Source organism: Accipiter gentilis, chromosome 11 (assembly GCF_929443795.1).
Source record: "Accipiter gentilis chromosome 11, bAccGen1.1, whole genome shotgun sequence".
NCBI classification, from domain to species: Eukaryota; Metazoa; Chordata; class Aves; order Accipitriformes; family Accipitridae; genus Astur; species Astur gentilis.
This window is the reverse complement of record NC_064890.1, coordinates 15,704,676-15,728,403: the sequence shown is the minus strand read 5'-3', so window position 1 is coordinate 15,728,403 and position 23,728 is coordinate 15,704,676. Positions and strand designations below refer to the sequence as shown.

Sequence of the window (23,728 nt, the reverse complement as noted above, 5' to 3'; positions counted from 1 at the left end):
TTTGTCCTCCGATTCTTTGAAAAAAGTATTTCCTGCTCTGCAGGGTAACAGCCTTTCCACACAAACCTGAGACCTGTCGGGTTTAGGAAGCCTGTGGAGTTGCCTTGCTTCAGTGGCTGTTTACCAGGAAGAACCGCAGTGTTACACCTTTCATCAGCCATCAGACATGACTTTGCCGCTGACAGGCTGCCCAGCTCCGGCATCGCATTGTGAAAAAGGAAAGAAACCAATTTTCTTGTGTAACTGATACAAACCTTCACAACGTTTCATCTGGTAGACCCGCACACAAAGCGCTTCAAATCCATACAGTGGTGATTCAATGCCATTAAAACCACAATTTTTCACCCAGCTTCCCAGTATGAATTAATCTTATTATGGAGTCCTAGCAACCCTTTATTGACTTTTAAAAATTTTTTGGAAGCTTCTACATAAATTTGGTCCCCTTAACAGTACAAGACTGAAGTCACTGCAACATATTATGTAACTACACTGTTACTCTTGACCTAAAAGCCAACCCCCAATTTTTCTTCAGGCCTTGCCTTTGTCAACATCTGCCTTTACTTTCTCTCTGTCTACACTATTTCTGAACTATTGGTAAAGCCGGTCAACAATTCTTCAGTGCTGTGTGATTCAGACCTGATTGAACAGGATTAGAGACAGCACAGTTAGGATTTGCTCCCATCATAGCTGTGCTAATGTTGACAATTTCCAGAAAAACATAATACTGTAAAACCTAAGACACAAATTGTAAGACACAAGGCAATGGTAACACAAAAATGACAACACAGGCAAAAGGCAAATGGAGAAAGAGTGGTTTAGGTTAATTTGGTTATTGCCACTGCTTTGACTAAACACTGAAGACTTCAAAACTAGGGATTACTAACTAGACCTACTAAGACAGGAATGATGATGGGGTAATGCAAATATTCCCGGAAGGCAGAGTTCAAGAATGCAAATACACCTTACCTGCACAAGTTGTAAAAGATAATGAAGAACATCATCATCTTCTAAACTTTCCAGTTTTTGAACTGCCATTGCTCGGACATTTTCATCCGAAAAGTTACAGTCCAGAAGTTGCATTGTGAGTCCAACATCTAAAGTGCTTTGATCCCAAACCTCCTTTTTAGCTAGCAACTGGTATGTTTTGGCCACTATTTCTTGTTGTCCCCATTTCACAGAGCTAAGCAGCTTAGGATATGCCTTGGGGTGCTTTATGCTTTCATATCTAAAGTGCCACAACAGTTCTTTGTCTTCAGGAGAAAGTGGATTAAGTGGGTCAGTTGCTATGATCTCTTCAAGTTGCTTGCGAAGCTGATTGGGCATTTCAGCTCGTGTCCTATCCCCTTGGGGGTCTGATGTTATCCTGTGCTTGGGCAAGGCAATTGGGTGACAATATTTGTCCAGCACAATAGAGATAGCCATTGAGTTTTCTTTATCCGGGTTAGTTGCTGACGTGAGTTTGTCTGCATTGATACTTCCTTGTTCTTCCCCCTTGCCTGGAATTTTCCACATGTGGAGCACATACTCCCCACTTCGTAGCAGGAAACGGTGATCTATCAACAAAAGATTTACATAATAGAGAAGCTGAGTTTTGCATTTTGAATCAGAGTTGGGGGATTCATGCGATGGAAGGTTCGTCTTTGTGGACAGTCCCTGTGCTTTGCCGCAGTATATCTGAAGATTCAGGAGTGCTCCTTTAGGCAAATCCTTGATTTTGATATCAAACTCCAACCAAATATTCCACAGAACCTCCTCAGTAAAAGGCTTCGATGAAGTCCTCCTCTGTGAAAGGAGCTGCTGCCCATGTTGAATGTTAGCCTCCACAAACACAGTAAGATCAGTATTTCTTGGTAAAACTGGGATATCAATGCCAATTATTTTCACCCTAAATTTCCTATTACAATCCCACAAAGAAATAGTGAAGACTCTCTCGTGATCTTTTCCATCTATTGTCAATTGTTCATGATAACCTGTAACTCCTGTACAGTCATCCACCAGCGGCCACTCTTCCTTCTGAACCTCATCCTCATTCGGGTCAGGGGGATTGTCTAAGACAAGGTGGATTTCTTCCCCATTCTTAAGGCACTGTCTTATCCAGTGAAAATCTTTGATTGGTGTCTCTCCAGTAATGTACTCATCTCTGCCACAAATCCTGAGAACAAAATCCAGTTCACTATGATCTTCAGGAATGTCCATCAAAGACTTTTTCTTTGCTATTTTTGTGAAAAAGCTGTGGAGAATCGTATCTGGAGTGTCATCTATTGACACTTTAATTTTTTGGCTAGTTGTTCCTCTATGTATGATTATGAAAATGTTATTATTAGTGATCTTTTTAAATAAATATTCTGGGAGTGGCTTAGATGTAGTCCATGGGTGCATTGCATACAATTTAGGATCTCTACAGGCTACCTCTATCATTCGTGGAGTGACTAATCTGCGACGGGTAAATTCTAGTTCATCATCATGCACATTGCTTACATCAGTGACATCATAACCGATCAAATTGTTAAGTTGCCGCTGAAATTCCTGAACTTCTTCTGATGGTTTTTGTTTCTGGACAACATAGATCTTGCCTACCTTTTTCTGTAACACTTTCCAGTATAATATGCAGTCCAATGTTTGTAATACTTGATGTTTATCATAAATTTCATACCATTGCCCCTTCTTCTGATACTGCAGAATAAACTGATCTGGGGTGAATGCGTGGTAGAAGTCTGTGGTTTGACTCATCTCTATTGCACGCATCCAAATCTGTGCTTTCATTTGCTCAACTGTACAGTTGCCAGCTATTTCAAGTAACATCATTTCCGGTACTTTAGTATGTTTATTGCTCGTAGGTAAAATGAACTCAATGGATATCAGTTCCATTGATGACAAATTACTCGATGTACAATGAGGTTTCATTCTTCTTCTCCTTCGTTTGTTTTCCTCTCTCATAACAACGGGCTGTTCATAATCCCCCAACTCCATGCCAGAAGAAATCTAGCAAAATATATAAATTGATTACTTTCTCATTTACATTTTTCTTTACTTTTATTTTTTAACTCTTCTTAATTAAAATCACAGGCCAGTCAGAATCCTGCTATGTACACAGTTTTAATATTTCCCTTTCCCCTTAGTTTCTCATCATAAATATTTGATTTAAATAAACCACCTCAGACATAATGTATTCAATTCAATACCAAATATATTTTAAAAAAAATAAACAACCCCCCAATGATTAAATAATTAAAATAGAGCTTTTAAACAACCTTCACAGATTTCACTGAGGATAAGCAGTCTGACTATATGTTTCCTTTATACAGATTTGTTCTCGCTTCTGTTTGATCAAACACTGATTATTCTGCTGCCTCATCTGTTTTGACGCTGCTGATATTAACATAAGTGGATTTTCATACAAATCAAAAGACACGCTACTGTGTACGAACTGAATGTGATGCCACCGAGCTCCAGGAATGACAACAAGTAAGAAAACAAGCAATTTATTTGCAGACTGGACAGAGGTGAGCCTATTCGCATTTTCCTCTGCCTCTCTTTTTAATGATGGACTTACACCAAAGAAAGCCCTTAGGATTCAAAAATCAGGGACTACTTCTTAAGACAGATATTTAATGTGCATCTAAATTCAAGCCTAGTATCCTTAGATGTGCTTCTTTTAAATAAATCCATTCACCAGACTGATAACTTCCATCCATTTTAAAAGTAACACTTCCAGTATAAACGATTAGTCTGTTACAGAAGGAAAAACTCCCAAGCTGATGCCGATTTATTACCCTATGCATCAAATCACACCTAAGCCACCTGTAAAACAATATCGAACACAAATAGCCTACCTTATCAACTTTCAGTAAATGAAAAATATTGTTGCTCACAGTTAATCTCCCTTGAACAATATTAAAGTGGAAATTATTAACCGAGCGCTTGGAAGAGAAAGGCAGTGCTGACTGAGCACGCTCGCACAAGCTAAGTTACAGCAACATACTGAACTTCTTTTCCAGACAATGCTTTTTACACATAAAATCTTTCTCTAACTGCTGGAAAAACTAAAACCAATGTAACGATGCCTTAGCAGATAACAAAACAAGAAGATAAAAATATAAAAGGTTAAACTGAAACAACATAGCATGCTAATTAAAACTCTTTTTTCAAGTTCCGGAAAGCAACGACTGTGGACACACCACCTCTATAACTGACAAAGCACAAGGAAATATTACCTGCTTATAAAATAAAGGCTGAATTGCTGAAGACGATTCATTTGTGTAACTTCTGAAGTTCCTATTTTTTTAAAGGAAGATCATTCACACAAAAAATTTCTTTGTTTAAGCTGTTCTGCTTTTCTTGCTTGCCCTCATATCCAGATGCAAAGGAAGTGCTGCACTTACCAGGAAGGAAGTTTTAACCAAGTTGATTATATATATGATTGCTCATTTTAAAAAAAGTCAGAATGCTTTTCCTGTTACAACAGTAAAAATACACTAACAGTATACCAATTTAATTTTAACACACATGCATAGAGCACATGCTTACAGCCTTTTAAAAATAGCTAAGAATAATCCAGGCAATAAATCTAATGAATCCAAATAAAACATTTTAAAAACAATGCATTTTGGAGAGCCTAACTACTTTATAAAAGCTAAATAAAAACACTAGATAAAAGACAACTAAATCTGCAATGTTTCCTTATTTTTATTTTCATGGTGATAGCCCTTTGAGGACTCCCAACTTAAATTCATTAGAGTTTTTTAAGCCAGTGTCTGTACAGGCATCACATGGAGATGGTATCTGCCAAGGATCTTGCATGGTAACCTCAGCAAAAGAACTGCTGGGCAATCTTCCTCCTAGTATTTTTAACTTACCCATTTATGATTACAAACACACAGTGAAATCCACTAGAAATGATGATATAAGATTCAGGAAGAATTTAAACCATGGACTTTCAATGCTAATTCTTGTGGTTTACTACTAAAAAAAGTCCCCATAGGAAAAAATTTCGGAAACCATGTACAAATAGAAAGAAAAGACAGAAAAACCTCTAACTGTATCGTTTTTCCTTATGACTTTTCCAGTGAAATACTGACCATTTTGAAGAGCAACAAGCAGTACACATCCTACAGCAGTACATATCCTACAAAAATGATGACTCTTGAGAAGGAGAAAAAAGTATGAAACAACTGAAAAGTCTTTTAGCAACAGTGAAGCGGTGGTGTCTTTTGTTTTTTTAACATATGCACACTTCCTATCTTGTAAGACACCTTTCTTATTAAAAAGGGGGAAAAAAAAAAGGACCCTCTCTATTGGCAAAAATAATCTGATAGTCTCCTACCTGCCTCCAACGTGCCACTCACAACCTCTGAAATCAACACGTTGCCAAGGTGAAAAAAACAAAATACCCTCCACCATAGACATAGCTCTACTTTCTTTCTCAGAGCATCATTTTGCTTGGCAGCTAAGATTGATTTCTTTTTAGAGGTTATTTTTCTCAGGAAGTGAGTTTGGGGAAAACACACCTTGTCCTAGCTCCCTCTAGCTTTTAGGGTCAGTATTTGAAATCTCTCAAGAAAGTGGCAAGTTGCCCTGAACATTGTGTCGCCACTAAGAAATCTACCAATCTTGGCCAATACATCTCCAACACTCGTCCTCCGCACATGTGCAGCCCGTCACCATTCAGCAGCCACAGTCTACATGGCATCTCAGCACTACACACTGCTTTCCTCTCTAGTCCTCCTCTCGACTGAAAAAAAGCACTCGGTTGCTAGAAAACTTGAGCACCTGTAACCTCAATAGCAGTGCCCAGGATGACAGAGAAGAAGGAAGCAGCTTGTTTCACATAAAAAGGAAAAGGAACTGGACGTGTAGGAAAAGAAAAGGAGCAACGCTTAAGGGGAAAACATGTTTTGCGAAACCTATGTGTTGAAATTCCCTGACTTTGGAGAGCCTGACTTTGCAACACTTTTGCAGAGTCCGTACTTTGAAGTATAACTTCTAAAATGTGTAATACAGTCCCATATTATTCTTCATTTAAACATAAGCAACTAGCAGCGAGGGTTTTTTCATGCCAACAGGCTACGTGTTTTTTGTAAATATCCCTTGTTCTAAAAGTCGTTGTGCTGACCCTATTAAGTAAACCTGGACTCATCACAGTTTCATGGGGTTCTGCCAGACCTAAGAAAGCATGCCAGTTTAAAATGTCCTCATCTTGCCACCATGTGCTATGCACTTAATTTTTCAAACACATATATACACACAAATATTCCATCTCCTGCTAAGCTATTCTAGCACTACTCCATTGATCAAGACCATCAAGACAATCAAAAGCAGCATCTCTACCTCATGCAGCAGAGAACTACCCTGTACACTGCTCAACGAACATAATTGCTTGACACTTTCATCCACTTAAAAAGACTGGTAGAACACTTTTGTGAAAGGTTCAAATATTCCGCCACAAACTACATCAGATACAACCCAAAACATGTGACACTTGTGTAACTGCCCATACAACACTGTCTCTTCTCCCACTTTCATTTGGGCTGTGACCTGCCATGTCTAGTCCAGTCCAGATGTCCAACTCCATCTCCAGTTCAGCTCTGACCCCCTCTTCATCAGCTTCAGAAGCTAGTTCTTAGAGTGATGATTGCCTCTAATCTGTCTCAGGAATGACAGACACACATCCCCATTCTTAGGGTGACACCAAATTGTATCTATTTTCTGCTGACCCATGTGTAGGCATGGCAAAACCATGCATTTCCTTGTGCATATGCATCAGAAAACTTTGACATTTATAATGTAAAATCATTTAAAATAACTTCCTAAACCTTTTTCACGCCTAAGCATTACTTACAGTGTTGACGTTCCTATATGCCTACTGCAACAACACCACACAAAAAAAAAATCACTCTCTTTTATTTCTAATTCTAATGAGCCTAATCAACCCTGAATTTCCCTGTATTAGGAGAACTGTCCTACCACTGGTCCATGAATCCTGATGGGGTGCAATGAAGCAGGAGGAGGTGGGCCTGTAAAAGGTAACTAAGACAAGCAAACAGGCTTGCCTTTGTCTCCAGTCGTGTTCCTATCTCATCACCCAGGTCAGCAAACTGATCATAACAAGAACAACAAAAAAATTTGGTTAATTTTCAGCTGGATCAGTTCCTTGATCTGACTCATCACTTGGAGGAGTGGTAGGGCAGGGGAGGGAAGAGAAGGGAAGGGCATGGAGCCAGGGCAGTTTAGGGTAACTGAAACCGAAACATAATTCATAGCAGGATTAGGAGATAAATTAATGCGTAAACTTGTTAAAAGATTTAAGAAAACTGGTTGAAAGGTGCTTTAAAAAGACAATGTGATATTATCATGAATTACTTCATACATTCTGCTACAAAAAATTCAAGATATCTGTCAAGCATCACTGCTTTGTTAGAGTTTTACCAGTTCTTCACCAATTATTCTTATGCTTACGCTATACTCGTTTCTGCTTCTGGTTTAATCTACCATGTGAAAACCTTATTTTTAAATTATTCTTTTCACTTCAGTGTCAGCTCTTTCCCAGACAACATAACCTGCAAGAAACTCTCTATCAGAGTAAGAATCACCTCGTGCACCTCATTATGCAAACATAATAATAATCTACTTACATTCACACTTTTAAGATAAATGAAAAAAACCTCCTAGGACACGACCCTAAGTTTTCCAAGCAGCATACTACATCTACTTGCCAGCATTGTCCTGTAGCAGGAGACTGCTTTGCATTTGCTGGATAGGTGTACACTACATCTTCCCTACACCTACAATGATCCAGTGCTGAACTATGCGGGCAAAATACAGCACTAACATGTTACACATGAACACAAGAACAAAAACTGCTTTGCTCAGTTCTTTTGTCAAATACTCTAGCAACTACTAGCTCTCACAGGAATGAAATCAGTGCAGTTTCCCATCAGCAAGTAAACGTCACAGATAATATAGCCACATTCTTCATCAAATCCTGTACTAACCAGCAGATAACAGCTGAACATCTCCGCCAGGAGGCTGCACAGTGAATCTGACTGCTATTATGGCTGTAGTATTTTCAGGACACCCCTGCCTTCACTACAGACCTTTGCATATTTTGGTTCCTACACGAGGTATCTATTTGGGGTTACTTCTGGAACAAACAATAACTTCTAGCTGGTTCCAAAAATTTAGGTAAGGATTTTGGTAAAGCTCTGGCTAACTGGATTTACACAAATGATGGTAATCTACCTTTAAACCATCACTTCACAGTTTGGAAAACATGGAGATTGCAGCTATGGCTCCTGCAGGGACACACTCACTATTTGGACACAGCCTGCCCTTTCAACTTACGCCCGGTTCTTCAAATAGTGATCCTTAGCAGTGTGATCACCGACAACCAACACCTGAATGCCCTCAGCTATTATTTCAGACAGCTTGTGATGGGGGAAGGTTTTCTAGTCTGCACATATCGCGTAGACACAAGAGAGTATTTGTTGGATGAGAAAATAGTCATTTATTGCTTAAAAGCTATGTTGTAGCAGAGCTGACTCACAGATGTTAAGACCAGAGGGAACACCTACCGCTGCCTAGTGTGATCCTTCACTTTGCACTGTTTTATTCACCACGCTAAGAGTTTCCTCAGCAGGTTTTACGTCAAACCTGTAACTCTTGCTTGGGCCAGGACGTCAGCCGGGACCAAGGCCGCAAGGAGCGAAGGACCGGGCAGCGGACGGGGGGGGCTCGGCCCTCGCCTTGCAGACGGACTCCCGTCAGTCACACATGCCCTGCTGGAAGGAGGCTCTGGGCGAAGCGCTTCGCCTGCGCCAGGCCCGGGAGGGAGGCCCGACGCGGCGGCGAGCAGCGGGCCGGGGCTGCCTCCCTCAACCGGCCCAGCCCGCCCTGCCTGCCCGCCGCCCCGAGATGGCGGCCGGGGCCGGGGCCGGGGCCGCGCCGCGCCGCTCCGCAGCGCCCGCGGGAGCAGCAGCGGAGCCGTTGCCGCCTGAGGGCAAACCTCGCCGCGCCCAACCCGGCGAAGCAGCCGCCGGCCGCCGCCGCCACCCTGACGCGGGCGCGCCCGCCGGGCGGGTCTGCCCACCGCCACCGCGGGGAGCCGGGCCGCGCCGCCCCAGCCCTGCGCCCCCGCCGCCACCTGCGAGCCCGGGCCTGGGGCAGGGTCCGCCGGCGACCCCCGCCGGCCCCCGGGACGGAGCTACTCACCGCAGCGGCGCGGCCGCGGCCCCGGCCCCGGCCCCGGCCCCGGCTCCGGCTCCGGCGCCCGGACAGGTGTTTTCCTCAGCAGGAAGCGGAGCGGGCCAGGGGCCGGAGGGGAGGCTCCATGGCCGGCGGTAGGCAGCTCCGGAGCCGCCGCCAATCACACGCCGGGCAAAGAGGGAACCGGCTGTGGGGCCTCCCCGCCCCGCTCGGCAGCCGCCGCCCGGCCCCACCGCGGCCCCGGGTCACCCGGCCCCGGCCCCCGCCGCCGCGCCCAGCCCTCGCCGCCGCCCGCCGAGCCGGGCGCCGGGGCCGGGCCCCTTGCCCCGAGCGAGGCGGGGGCCCGGGGAAGGGGCCGGCGCTGGGCCCGGACGCGCCCCCGGGTCTGCGGAGCGCGGTGCCCGGCCTTGCCGCCTGGAGGCAGCGGGCAGCCCTCCGCCGTCCGAGACCCGCTGGCCCGGTGCGGCCACATCAGCCGGAGCGGGGATATATCCCCTCTCAGGGTAAAGCACCGCAGCCTTCGTGTGGTGTAATCGCCGGCACGAGGTGCGCAGAACCTATGCTGGTGCCGGCGCAGGCAGCAGAACCTCTCTGGAAGCAGCTTCCAGAGGGGCTCGTGGCCCCGGGTCCCCGAAGGCTGGCGTGCCCATCCGCAGGCTGCGGCGGAGCCGCCACCCCCGCCGCGCTGCCGGCAGCCGGGGCCGGGGCCCGGCCCGGTCCCGCCGGGCGCTGCTGACACCCGGCCAGCCCCGGGCGCTCGGGCGAGGACAAAGTCCGTTTGTCTAAGCTGTCCTCCAGCCCCCCCGGGGATGGGAGTCTGCTCTGGCGCGCAGTGGCCTCCTCCTTCCGAAAGATTTTCTTGCTGTCTTACTAGATGTCTACTCCTACAGGCTTAGCCTCTTGTCTTACTCCTCTTTTTTTTGCAGCTGCTTTTTGTTGAAAGCTGCTACGTTCTTGTTTTCCTGCTCTTTGCCCATCTCCAGACTGGGCAGTCCTGGCTCCCTCCTTTTAGGTCACGTTCCTCAGACCTCCTGCGATTCCTGTAGCTTGCCTCCAGGCTCTTGCCAAATGGGCCACGTCGTTTTTGGAAGGCACTGCACAAAACTGGACATAGTACTACTCCAGCTAAGGCCTTGCCAAGGCTGCCCACAGCAGGAGGATTAATTCATCAGCCTCACGGTGCCAGGACTCCAAATGCAGCTCAGGCATAACCATTCACTTCCAATTCAAACAAACAAACAACTCCTCCTCACCACTCTTTCCCTACCCTGAGTGCTGGCTGTTTGGCTCTGAACGCAGCCGAGTGTTTGTATCTCCATGGCTCTTTTTCGGAATGAACAGCAAAACCCTTTCTGTGATTGCGCTGAGACCTTTTTTGACCCTGATCTTGCAATGAGATTCACAGGTGAACCCTGTACGGCACGGAGCCTGCACACTCACCCTGAAAGCCATGCTGACAAGGTTACATCTTCAGGGAGCGCTTCACAAGACCATAGACTGCCACAAACACTATAAAAATGAATTTGATTTTTCTAGGTACACATTATTAACTTCCATGGAAAGAAAATATCAAAAGGAAATAGCTAGTGTGTTACTCATACAGATGCTGTTATAAAAAGTAATTGTCACTATAGCAGTGGATTTCTTTTGACTTAAAAAATCGTTTGCATAACAACATTAAGAATCATAATACCAGCCTAAAGCAGAAAGTAATTGCAAAACTATTGTATAAACATGGAGTTTCAAAATGAATGTATGCTACACTGAACTGTGGCTATAAGAAATCATAACTCTGTACTGGCCTCAAGTTCCCCTTTTTACAAAGATGAAAGCAAAGTAAAAACCTTTAACAACCTTCACGTGATGTCTGTGCAGCATAGGGGAAACGCAGTGAAGACTCACTTCGTGCTTGGTTTTCCCTGATATAATGGGTAATACCGGTCAAAGAAGTTCAGCTTTGCACAGCATGTGTATTACCGAATGCTTTAAAAGAGATTAAAAAACCTTATCAAAATAGGAAGCCTTTTGTTGTTGTTGTTGGCTGGATCCCCAGATGGATCACTCCAGGAACACAAGTGTAGCCAGTTTGGTGACTAATCCTGTTAAAATCCATGGACTTTATTTGGAGATGCACAAACATATGGAGATTTGAGCAGCTGAATAAAAAAGACTGTCATTTGTCAAAAGGCAATTATAGGGGGAATAATTTACAGCGAGAGCAAATGACACGTTTTGTGTTGACTTCAGCCAGAATTGTATAAAATATTTTTTAAATAGCTATAAGTCAGCATAATGTTATTTGCAATGAAAGAATAAATTATTTCAAGTATTATATTTGAGAAGAGGTAAACTGAAAATCTTTGTCTTTTCAGGATTTATTAAGTTAATAAAATATTACATTTTTGCAGTTAATCTTCAGCTCCTCTATATACAGCACAATTTTCTTTATTGCCTTTTGTGGCAAATCAAGTAATACAAACTTTCCTATTGGCAAGGATGCTCTCCTTATAGGTTGTATATTCTTTGGAAATACACATTTTAACATTATTTTATTCTTGTTGATTTCCAAATGTGACTTAAACCCTTTCCCATAAATTATCTGTTGGGTTTGGGGTGTTTTTTTCAGTCAAGAACAGCCTGTACAATAAATTGAAATGCACATTTTACCATATAAAAAATGGAATTTTAAAACAGTCAGGAATACCATAGCTTAATGAAGGAAGGTGAAGAACACAATTTGATATTTAAATGAAGCTGATTTAATCAAAATTAGTCATGCAAAGAAGCAATCATTTTGCTAATATGATCTTGTGGGGTGCAGTCAAAATGCAATTATTTCCTTTCTCTTTCAGCTGTAATAAAAATATGACAAGGAATGGCTGTCATGATCTTAAATGGGAGTTTTGGATGTTGAAAAATATAAGGTGGTATCTTTTGCATCCTCTGCACAAACATCAGTTTTTATGTTGTTTCATGGAGAACTGCGATAAAGAGTAACAGCCACATTAAATGCTCAGCAACAATTTTATATACTGACATATGTTGGAACTGGATGCAAATGTTCTGTTGTCATTGACAGACTGGGTTCACTGCAATTTAGGAAATAGTATCTAATACTTTGGGTTGTTTTTTATTTTCTATACTGCCAACAGAGAAAAAAATTAAATGCAGAAGCTTTGTAGGTCTTGTACCAACAAAGCCAGAGCCTGCTTGCCTAATCCCAGCAATAGCTACATTCAGTTTTGTAATTGCTTCCTTATGTAAAGAAAATTGAAAAAAAAACATTGCAGAATACATCGTGCTTCCTGATAGAATGGTATAGGTAGCTTTCTCCTTTCTTGGAGAATTTATAAACTGGAATTTTCTAATCGGGTTGTAAGCCCTTTATGATGCATTCAGTGCAGGATTTAAAATAAATTGTCAGAATCCCTTTATTTTACAGCTCTTCTCTGAAAACTGATCATGTAAATATGCAATCAGTTGTGTTAATATCATTGCAGTTGCTTGGTCCATATGCATGATCATATGGTAACTTTGGTATAAAAAATAAGTTTTTCTTCTTGCTATAACTTGCCAACAAGCAGAGGAGGAGTGAGCTGGGTTTTAGTTTGGCTTTTGCATCGTGTTCTAGGTATGGTGGCTGCTCGTGTAATGGATATAACTGATAGCTAAGTGTTGCCTGCAGATCTGTCCTCCATTCACAGCTTTATTTCATGGGAAAGGCAGCCCATCTCTTCTTATGCTGTTTTTGGGTCATTGCTTGGGGAAGCAGTAGAAGGCCCTGGGGGTCTAGGGGAGGATCCAGAAGAAGAGCAAATTAAGGGTGGGCTCTTGCTGCATCCCTCTGAAGGGATGCCAGCAGGCAGTTAAATCCTCTGTAAGGTGTCTCCTGCGTGAGCTTGTGTTCCCAGGGGGAGGCATCCAGGGGAATCTTTTAAGATCTGGTGGGCGTGAGAGGAGCCTTGTGGCCTGATCCAGTATGATCTCTGTGAACCTCTGTAGGCAGAGCAGAGTCAGGAAAGCTCAAGCAAGGAAAAGAGGAGTCTTCTCTATCTCTAGTCCCTTCTCTGCCAAGATACACCCATTTTTTAGCTTTTCTCCTGCTAGGTCAGTGCTGCTGGTGATCAAGATTCTGCACAAAATCCCTCACTTCAAACATCTAAAGCTTTCAAAACAGGAAACAGCAGGTGTTCAGAAGCCTTCTGAGATACATCTGCTGAAGGTTTTTGTCTCCCATTTTACTGATTTAGGCTCTTACACTTCAGAGTAGGTATTTAAAGCACAGGGGTAGGAGTGCAAGCTGTTTCCTCTGTACCGCATACATACACACACACATCAGCTGAGATGTAAAACTCATGTAATACCTCTTACTGGCTTGAATACCTATTTTTGTCTGTTCACATGTGTATGAGTTTGTCAGAGAGAGAGATGTACTCCTCGTGGTAGCAGAGTGTGTGTAAGCACATCTTTAAGACCACTGGTTATTCATAAGTGTGGAGAAACTCCCAAGTTTTTGTGGCTGCTGTCAGAGGTCTCAGTATTAGGTGGTGATGCAATATTGCATCATCTTGTGGTGTTGGGACTTGACAGGGAAAACGAAAGAGGTCAGAAATAGAAATATAAAGAAAAGGAGCTCACACTTCCAACAAGGCCTCTAGTCTAATAGCATTATATTAAGTACTCCTAAATATAAGGTACAGTTGGGATTTCCTCAGTCTCTGAAAGTTTCTGACACTGAAAATAATGAGTCTAATTTGCTGCCAAGAGATTACATTATGAGGTTTTTCTAGACAAGCTCTCTGAACTGTGTTGCTGTGTTATCTTCCTGTCATGATATTTATTGTTCTTAATCTTTGAAAATTTGCTCAGCTCTATGCTTATTTGTTGGTGCATCTTCCTGTCTGTGAGGAGGTAAATATATTTGCATTGCATATGAGTTATGTAAGGGTAGACTTTTATCGAAGGATTTCTGTATTTTTGTTGTGAGTAATGTAAAATGCTTTCCCTTTTAACTACCTCATTGCCTCTCTCTATATATCGAAGTAACATATCCTTTACACACAGAAGTGTTTCTTACCAGAGTTCCAGGCACCCTGCAGGCTAATTGATCTGCCGTCATAGTACTCGGGAGTAGTAAAAAGACATTCAAGTAGGAATATATTTGTTCCACAGAGTTTAGTTGAATACAAAATCAGCTACAAAGAAAGCTGTTTTCCAGCCTGATCTTTTCTGGAAACATACCCTTTACTTTCTCCAACAGCTTTAACAGGTGGCCTTAGCAGAGTGCCCAGAAGATCACCACATTTGGGTTTTTTTGGAACAAATAAGAGGATTTCATTACAAAGAGCTGAATCCCTTGTACGGAGAGCCTGTGGGCAGGTCTCTTTCTTTTAGGAGAAGGCTGGGGATCCCATCTGGGTGCTGAGGATCCCATTGGGGTGCTGGGGTTGCATCTGTGACAGCACTTCATACGCAGGAGACAGTACCTCATCATAGTGGTAGCTTTGCTAAATAAACAGCTATCCTCACATTGGAATATAGACCTTCTGTCTTTACAGACAAATCAAAGCCTTGACAGCCAGCCAGCACAACCACAAAGAGTAAAAAGCCAGATTCAGACCTGGAACTTTGTATACTTCCTTCCTAGAAATGAAAAGCTAAGAAAAGCTGGGAACCAGTAGCATGGGAAGTGTCAACGCTTACACAGAAAATGAGGGCAGCACTATGCTGTGGATATTAGTGCCTCATCATGTGGCAATCTGGTCTGTATAGATGGTCTTCCATTGTCTATGTCTGCTAGGGATGGTTAGAGACAAACATGGAAGCACCACCCAAGTAAAACAGTGAGTATTGCCAGACATCCTGTGTATTTTAGGATTCCCTGAGTTACGATCACAAATATTACACTACCTATAAAATGCACGTCCCCATACTTTCCTGCCTGCAGTGGAAAGCCAGGGCTCTCCAGCAAACTTTTGTGAAGCTTCTTTAGTCTTTTCTGTTTTACAGCATGAAGCCCGAGCTGTTCAGCAGGGGAGGACGTGGTAACTGAGCCCAGTTTGGGTGGAACTATCCTGGTGCCTCGTGGAAGGCAGTAACTGCTGCAAAGTGCTGGTCAGAGCCTGCTCTTCACATGCTCCCTGTGCCCAGGAAAGTAAGCTGTGCCTTATTCTCCCTTGATCTGCAGTTCTGCACCCCAAAGCCAATGTAGCAATGTCTGTCTCTGCACCATGACTCAGCTGGCATCACACTGCCTCAACGATCAGCTAGACAGGTGTGATAGAAACTTTTAATGTCTCTTATTGTTGCAGTTAAAATGTGGCAGATGGACAGATCATGCTTTCCAGAGCATGTAGAACACAGTGATCCCAGGTACGCTGGTCAGACTGATGTACCTCCAGGCTTCATTAGGCCAGCTTGCCTGCATGCAGCTATGTGGCTGCAAACAGGCAGGGCATGGAGTTGGATCTCTTTATAGTTGTTCATCTGGTTGTCTATCAGCTACTGAACAGACATAGCCCACAATATTAATCTGTTGAACAATATTCGGTGTCTCTCTGATGTATTTCAGAAGCTACGGGAAGTCTTCCTAAATTCACATAATGAGGCAGACATGCAGGAGCTTTGTGCTTCATCCCAGCAGGGAGCAATGGTTCTTCTCGGGGAAGCTGATGTTCTTTCCCAGTATTTTTCCCATGTGCCTCCAATAACAAAATGCTTTGGCTGAGATGCTGTGATTTTCCTCCTTGAAGAGGGTGACCTAGTACTGGATAGACCAGGTGCTGCAGTCTTTCCAAAGTACAACAGTACCCCCAAAGTGTCTGGTAGGTTGACAAGAGTAAGGATGTAGAGATGAGGGACACATGGGAGGATACAAGAAGGGTATTTGTAGGGTTCAATTACATGGAACTTAGTTATCGGGCCTGAAAGTAGCTCATGGTCACAAGAGTGTTCCAGATGCCTTTAGAAGGCTTTGAACGGACTAAACAAGAAGATAGAAGAAGAAAGATCCCAATTAGAAAAACACAGGTGCACATTCCACGATAAAGGGAACTTGGCACAAACAACCTCAATTCAGGGGCTTATCTTGACCAATTGGACTGAGACAAGTTTTGCATGCTCTAACTAACATAGCCAATTATGTCCTGTGTGTATGCGTGTGTAGAGAGTGAGTATAACTAACTTTATCTTATGTTTATACGCGTGGACAGTATCGTAACCAATCACCGCTTATGCTTGTGCCCGTGGACACCAAATGCTTGCATGCAGCAGCCAATCAAAGTTTCTAAACAACTTAGAGAATTGTATAAAAATGATCAGCTAAGATCAATAAACTGGTGACTTTAATCATCATATTGGTGTTCTGTCATCCGGGCCCCGCACGGAATAATCCCTAAACCCTACAGGTATTCCCTCTCTGGTCTCAGATGATCCAAAATACTCCAGATTGTCCTTGGACTCTTCCTGGATTCCATTAAAGAGAAGAAAATAGGTGCATGGAAGGTGAATCCATGCTATGTCCAGAGGAGGAGGACAGGAGGATACCATGGAAGAATGATTGATATTAGGGATGTGTCACACACCCAAATGAATGAGTGACTTTGAAAGAAGTGCTTTGAAAATCCCTTAGGAAGAGGTGATTCCCCTGGCGGGCCACAGAAGGCTATGTAGCAGAGCTTGTTTTAGGCACAGAAGCTGGTGGTACTGGGATAGCAGGCACTGCAGGGCCTGCCCCTCAGAAGTGGCTGCAGATGTGGTAGGAAGCCGGTCCTTACAAACAAGGATGGTGAGTACTGGATCAGTGCCGTGGAGCTGGCCCTGAGGAAGCTCCTTGTGCCTGCTGGCACAAGGCTGCGTGTTCCCTTGGGTGTCAGCACCTGTGTAGAGGATGGGGCTTCTCAGGCTTTTGTCCCATTAAATATTGAACCTCAGAAGAGTGTAATGACTCCTGTATCTTGACAGACTGAGCGCTGGAGGTGGCAACCGTGTTTTGGTTCATCCTTTTCCTTATTTTTGCCTGTTTCAGGTAATTGGCATCACAATAGCTGTAGATGAAAGAGACCTTTGAAAAGGTGTTGCTGGAAGTTTAGGAGTTGAGGGTTTGCATCCAGGAGGGTACTGATGAGGGGAAGCAGACCAGAAGACCATGGATTGACTGTGACATGGTTAATACAGAAGTTGCCTATGTGAACAGCTCAGGAAAGAACAGTGTTGGCTGAGTTGACTCTCTCGGTTTCACTTAGATAAACAGCAAGATACTCAGGGCAGTGTCTGTCTGCTAAGAGTGAAGATCTCAGATTTAGCTTGTGTGAACCATGTACCATGAACTAACCTCACTGAAACTTATGGCAGATAAAATGTATGGAGGCCAATGGACTATACAAGCCATCATTAATTAACAAAAACATTATTTACGTAACGCATCATCAATGCACAGGAAAAAAAAAATTATTTTAGAGTTCCATGTAGTTAAGGGATGAAAAGTGCAGAGCTAAGAACACTGGAGGTCCAGAAAGGATCTGATTTTGTGCACACGGGGTACATGGGCAATGGTGGTAGTGTTTGTGTTGGCAGTCATTTCAAAGGGACGTGGCATTACCCTGTTATCCAGCCTTAATTCCGTGAAAGGAGGAGTACAAAAAGCAAGGATTCCCTTCGTTAGTGATTAGGGAAAAAAACAGCTGTCTGAATCTGAGTTAGTCTGATAATCCCATTTAAACAAGTTATGTATGTTGAAACACTGTGGATTTCTGAGATAAGCAAATCCGTCCCAGGTTCTGCAGTCAGGGAGAAGGGGAGGCCTCGTGTTTGATGCACTTGGGGAGATACATGTGCATTTCTGGCACTGTAACTCGCCAGGAAATTGAACACACGTCCTGATTCGGGCCACGGAGGAAGATTTAAATCAGTCTTCGGAGGTGCGTGTCTATCTGTGGTGACTACCTTAGCTGCCATGACCCTAGGCCTTTCAGCTGTGCCGTTGACCACAAACACTCTCTGTGACTTCACTGTGCGTCAGCTTTGGTACCCAACCTCTCTGACCTGCCATCCCATCCAGAAACGTGCCCCTCGCCCCCAACTTTCTGCCTAGGCAATTCGGCAGGTCCACCCACCGCGGCGGGGGCCCCGACCCTTCCCCAAGCATCAGCGCCCCGCCACGACGCCATAAATAACGGCAGCCGTGGCCTGGCCGAAGGCCGCAAAACGAAGTCGCTCCTACGGACTCCGGAGGAGGCGCCCGTTGCATTTGCCCAACCGCGAGGGCTGCCCCCGCCCGCCTGCGTCACCGGCCGCGGGCGTGACGTCACCGCCCGCCCGGCCCGCGCCGGCATTGCGTCACGCCGCCGGAGCAGAGGCCACCCTGGTGCTGTGGTGACACCTGCTGGGCCGGCAGCAGCATCACCGCGGCCCCGGCCCCGGCCCCGGCCCCGGCTCCCTCGCGGCGGCGGCGGCGGCGGCGGCCGGGGCCCTCCTCTCTCCCGGCCCCGGGGCCCACGGGCTTTGGTCCGCGGCCCACGGGCTTTGGTCCGCGGCCCGCCGCCCGCAGGGCCTCGCCGCCCGGGCGCCCGCGGGAGGCGGGCGGCAGCGCGTCCCTGCTGCGGCAGGGAAGATCCCCGCCTCGGCAGGGGGCCTGAGCTGCCCTGGCGATGGGCCTGAGGAGGACACGCTTCTAGCCGGGAGTTTTAAGGAGTGTGTCCTCTTCCTTCTCGTTTTCATGTCCCCTGGAAATAAAACTGGAAGACGGAGAATTTTTCTGAGGAAACTCGGGAGCCGATGGATCTGGGCCTTCATCACACTTCCGGTGTGATTGCAAGGAAGGTCTTTGGCTTTCTGTCTCCACCTGTCTCTCGTTCATCCATGGGATGTGGAGAATAACGTTACTCACCAAAGTGGCCCGCGGGGCTCTTCTGTGTTTTCATTCTTTAATATCTGAAGTAGTTTAAGATCCTCGGGGTATGGAAATGCAAAGGATTTGTGTGTTTAGGGAAGAAAGTTGGTGACATGGTTTTAGCACATCCGTGCTAACAACAACATGTGCCATCCAAAATGAGTGTAACCAGAACGTTCACATCCCACTAAGTCACCATGCAAACTGTGTCATGTAAGCACCTAAATCCAGTTCTGGACACGACTTGGCACAGAGAAGCATGACAGGAAAGAGAGGGACCCCTCTTGCTCAGGACGGGCTCCACGCGAGAGCTCGATCTGTCAGAGGTGCCTGTGCCGGAGCTGCCTGTCAGCTGCCCACCATGTTTTGAGTCAAGGCTTCGCCAGAATTGAGCAGACAGCTGGGGTTAAGGAGCTCATTTGTGGACCTGGGGTCTCTGACAACTCTCCAACTTGCCTCTGCCGGGGCTACAGCTGGGGGTGGCCAGCAAAACTCACTTATCCAGGGGTGCTGCACATACCGGTGAGACTGCTGACATCTTAAGGCCACTAACATATAGGTCTCTCTCACATACAAGGTCAATCTGAAATCGGCACTGAGGAACATGCTTTGCTTGACAGGGTGGCTCTTAAATGCAGGCTACCATCACTCCAGTTATGAGACACAATGACAGAATATTAGAATATTAGAATCTATGACAGAACATTATCTGCCAGAATATCACCATGCAGGATGGTAGAACTCTGCACACTCACAGCACCAGTGGATCTGATGAGCCAGCTCCTATTCAAGCTCATAAGACAATCGTTATCCCTAACACAGGAAAGCAGAGTACAGGACAAACTTATTATTAAATTCAGATGTAAAGATCCTAGTCAAGATATTAGCGAACTGGATACAGCAAATATTATTAAGTTCAGTAAAATAAGCCAAATGGTTATGAAACATAAATACTTTTCCAGTAACATAAGAAGGGGATCAAGTTATACTGTGTTCAAAAAAAGAGAAAGAAAAGCATGCCAGTAGAGCTGACTTATGGGAAATGGTATTTTAAAAAGGAGAAGTCACAGTTTCTGGAGAACAAGATGAAGTTTCAATGCTAGTCTTTTCTGGAGCAAATTGAATGTTTTAAGAAACCTCTAGCCTTAAGTTGAAAGATGGAAACTTAAAAAGTTAGGCCTCCATTAATAAGTTTTAAATACATTTAGAATAATACCAAAAACCCCCAAAAGCCTTGTTGGATTAAAAAGTTTTCCAGAAAATCTGTATGGGTAGGTAGAAGCATGAACTGACCCTTTGGAGCTGGTGGTGGCACGACCCTCCCTGCCCCCCTGTCCTCAGTCACTGGCCATAAGAGAGGGACTATATTTGCTAAGTGCAGGTGGTTTGGCCCTTCACTGGTGTCATGGTTTAAACCCAGCCGGCAGCTAAGCACCATGCAGCCACTCACTCGCTCCCCCATCCCGTGGGATGGGGGAGAAAATCGGGAAAAGAAGTAAAACTCGTGGGTTGAGATAAGAACGGTTTAATAGAACAGAAAAGAGGAAACTAATAATGATGATGATAACACTAATAAAATGACAGCAGTAATACTAAAAGGCTTGGAATATACAAATGATGCACAGTGCAATTACTCACCACCCACCGATCGACACTCAGTTAGTCCCCAAGCAGCGATCGCCCCGCACCCACTCCCCCCAGTTCCTATACTAGATGTGACATCCCATGGTATGGAATACCCTGTTGGCCAGTTTGGGTCAGCTGCCCTGGCTGTGTCCTGTGCCAACTTCTTGTGCCCCTCCAGCTTTCTCACTGGCTGGGCTTGAGAAGCTGAAAAATCCTTGACTTTAGACTAAACACTACTGAGCAACAACTGAAAACATCCGTGTGTTATCAACATTCTTCTCATACTGAACTCAGAACATAGCACTGTACCAGCTACTAGGAAGACAATTAACTCTATCCCAACTGAAACCAGGACAACTGCTTAGGAAGAAACCCCAAATACCAACAACTTATTTCCAACAGCGAGAGCTGGAAGCCAGTGGGAGCCCCAGCGCAAGGGACTGCTGGGAGATGGGGCTCTTGGGCACTCACTTGGTGGGCTTACACTGAAGAAGAGCCTGCTGTAAAGTTTGTTTTCTCCCAGGGAAAAGAAAGAGAGAGAGGAAAGCAGAGAAGCTGGTTGTTTCCCTCTAGAAAGAGAAAGTATCTGCCATTTGGCTTGGTTTGGTTGGAGTGGGTGTAGCTTGCTGACATGTTCAGCCAAGGACTTTCCACATGGGCATGCTCCTGCCTTCAGTCTGTTCCTGCCAGACATGGGAGCAGCACAGGCAGATGAGCTGTCCTGTGTGGAGCAACAGGTCTTACCATGCTCAGCCACTCTGCAGTGATGGAAGAGTGTGCAGCTGGGCCAAAGGCAGGATGGTTCTGCCTACAACACTAGTGAAGCCAATGTTCTCTGTATTGCTGCTGCATGCAGTGACCTCCGAAGTACCTATCAGTATCAGGAGAAGGAAGAAATTTATACGCGGAGATGAGGTTAAGGCATAAGTGATGTACAGCAGGAAGCTAGGAGGTAAATGACTCATATGGGCTGAGCAGGGATGGTAACACAAACAGGGAATATTTTGTGCTCACAGCCTTGCAGTGATGAATGGTAAGAATTCAGATGAGGACATTTTAGACTACAGTGGAGGAATACAGCACTGGGCAATGAAGAGGGCATATTCCCATTCCTTTTCAGTCAGTTGTCTTATTAAGTATTATGATACTTTAAGATAGGTAGCTATTTTATGGTTTGGATTCAATGCCTTGCATTTTTTTGCAAATGCTCATACATCCACGTGTCACATAACCAAATCCATTCATTAAGAAATTCAGTGTTAATATAATAACCTTGATATTACTGGAATCTTTGCAGGCAGACAGCTAGCCAGCTGAAAACAGCTAGCTACAAATGTGTACACTGAACTCAAAACTGGATTGCAGCTGTTTGGCGTTAACTGAAGCACAGCATCCTAAGGGTGGCCTTAGTTTCAGAGCAACACTCAGTGTAGGGAGGCTTACTGAGCACAGGTGGATGGGCCAGGACACATCTGCCTGTCCTGGCACACAGGATGCCTGATTCCAGGATTTTTCCAGTGTTTCCCACAGGTAACCAGAGTGAATATTTGTACAGCACCTGCCCCCATTCTGTCAAAAAATCTTTAGGGAAGTGACAGGCATCTCTTCAGGGTGCTATCTCTTTTGTTCTCCCTTTGCTTTGTGCTGATCCTGATGTCCATTTATATTGGGTGAAGTATGATGACTGTCTCATTACTGACCTTTAATATTTTTCCTGCTTGTAGTAGATCCAGAAGAATTCCCTTGTGTCACCTCAGTACAGGTAATGCTTAGAAAATGGAAACGTACATTGTACATAAGTGCCTGGAAAAATACAAGAATGTCATCCTGGGGCATGCACACTATCTACCTTAGCCTGTTTTAAACACAAATTCAGAGCATCTGAAACTAGATGGCCACAATTTTTCTTTTAATTGAAGAGTTATGCATTTTCCATGGACATTTCAGCATCTAACTTAGATGCCTAAAATAAGTATGTGATTACATCCTTCACTTGATGCATTAGGACAAGACAAGTTGGATATTTTTATCAGCCTTCTAGGTTTCTATTTCTTCTTGTTAAACTACTTTGTTCAGCAGGTACCACCTTGTATTAACATATTGCCAGTTAAAACTGGTTATGGTAAGAATCTCCTTTTATTCTCCCCCCCCCCCCCCCCCCTTCTAATTATAGTCTTTGAGGCCTGCTTATGGGTTGCAGCAATCATGACAGATGACTTTTACCAATATTTATTCCTTTTTAAATTAATATGTGTGAAGTTTGTACACAAAAATCACAAGGTTCCTTACAGGGTTTACTTTTCACATGCTAGAGGGGAGCCCTGGGCCCCTGTCTCTGCCATGCTTCCCACCCTCAAATTAGATCCACCCGGTTGCAGTATCCTTCAGAACTGTAATTTTATCTAGCCTCGTACTGTTAATTATTATTTTCATCATCATCAGTACAGCAACTGCCACTTATGTACCTGGAGGAGGATCAGCCCCGGTTATCCCCTGGGCTTCATCCTGGGGAGACAGCCAGGCTTCTCACTAGCACATCCAGACCAAGGCCTGATCCTGTGGTAGGATTTCTTTTAATAGTGCTCGGTAGATTATTTTCAGCCATGAATTTGTCTAATTGTTCTTTGAATCATGTAAGCTTTTGAAACACATGGCATCTTGCAATTAGTTCCACTGCTTAATTATGCACTGCATAGAAAAGTGTCTCTTTTGTTTGCCACCTGAGGATTTGATTTTATGCCTTCTAGGTCTCATATTAGGAGGGACAGCACATAACCATTCCCCATTTATCTTTCCCATGCATTCGTGATTTTCTCTTTCTGCCATAAACCTATTTTTCACAGGCTAAAAGTCCAAGAACTTATTCCTTGTACAGAAACCATCCCATTGCTTCTTCATCATGTTAAATTTCATCCTTGTAACTTTTCTAGATCTGCTATACCAAAGCTATTGATAAGACCTGTACATTGTATTCAAAGGATGGATTTATAGTTGCATGCTGGTATTTTCTAT

General features: G+C 44.4%; 1 protein-coding gene across 2 annotated transcripts in view; it reads right to left on the bottom strand.

Annotated features, from left to right (window-relative positions):
• Positions 1 to 9,458, bottom strand: part of PIK3CG (phosphatidylinositol-4,5-bisphosphate 3-kinase catalytic subunit gamma) — a 35,287-nt gene extending 25,829 nt beyond the window's left edge. The window contains exons 1-2 of one of the 2 annotated variants that reach the window (XM_049814167.1): positions 9,208 to 9,458; positions 967 to 2,982 (exon numbers count right to left, since the gene is read on the bottom strand). In XM_049814167.1, coding sequence (XP_049670124.1) covers positions 967 to 2,970 — 2,004 coding nt within the window. In that variant the 5' untranslated portion in view covers positions 2,971 to 2,982; positions 9,208 to 9,458. Of the gene's footprint in view, positions 1 to 966; positions 2,983 to 4,214; positions 4,538 to 9,207 lie in introns of those variants that run through there. The other variant, XM_049814168.1, reaches the window with a different exon arrangement.
• Between the last annotated feature and the right edge of the window lie 14,270 nt (positions 9,459 to 23,728).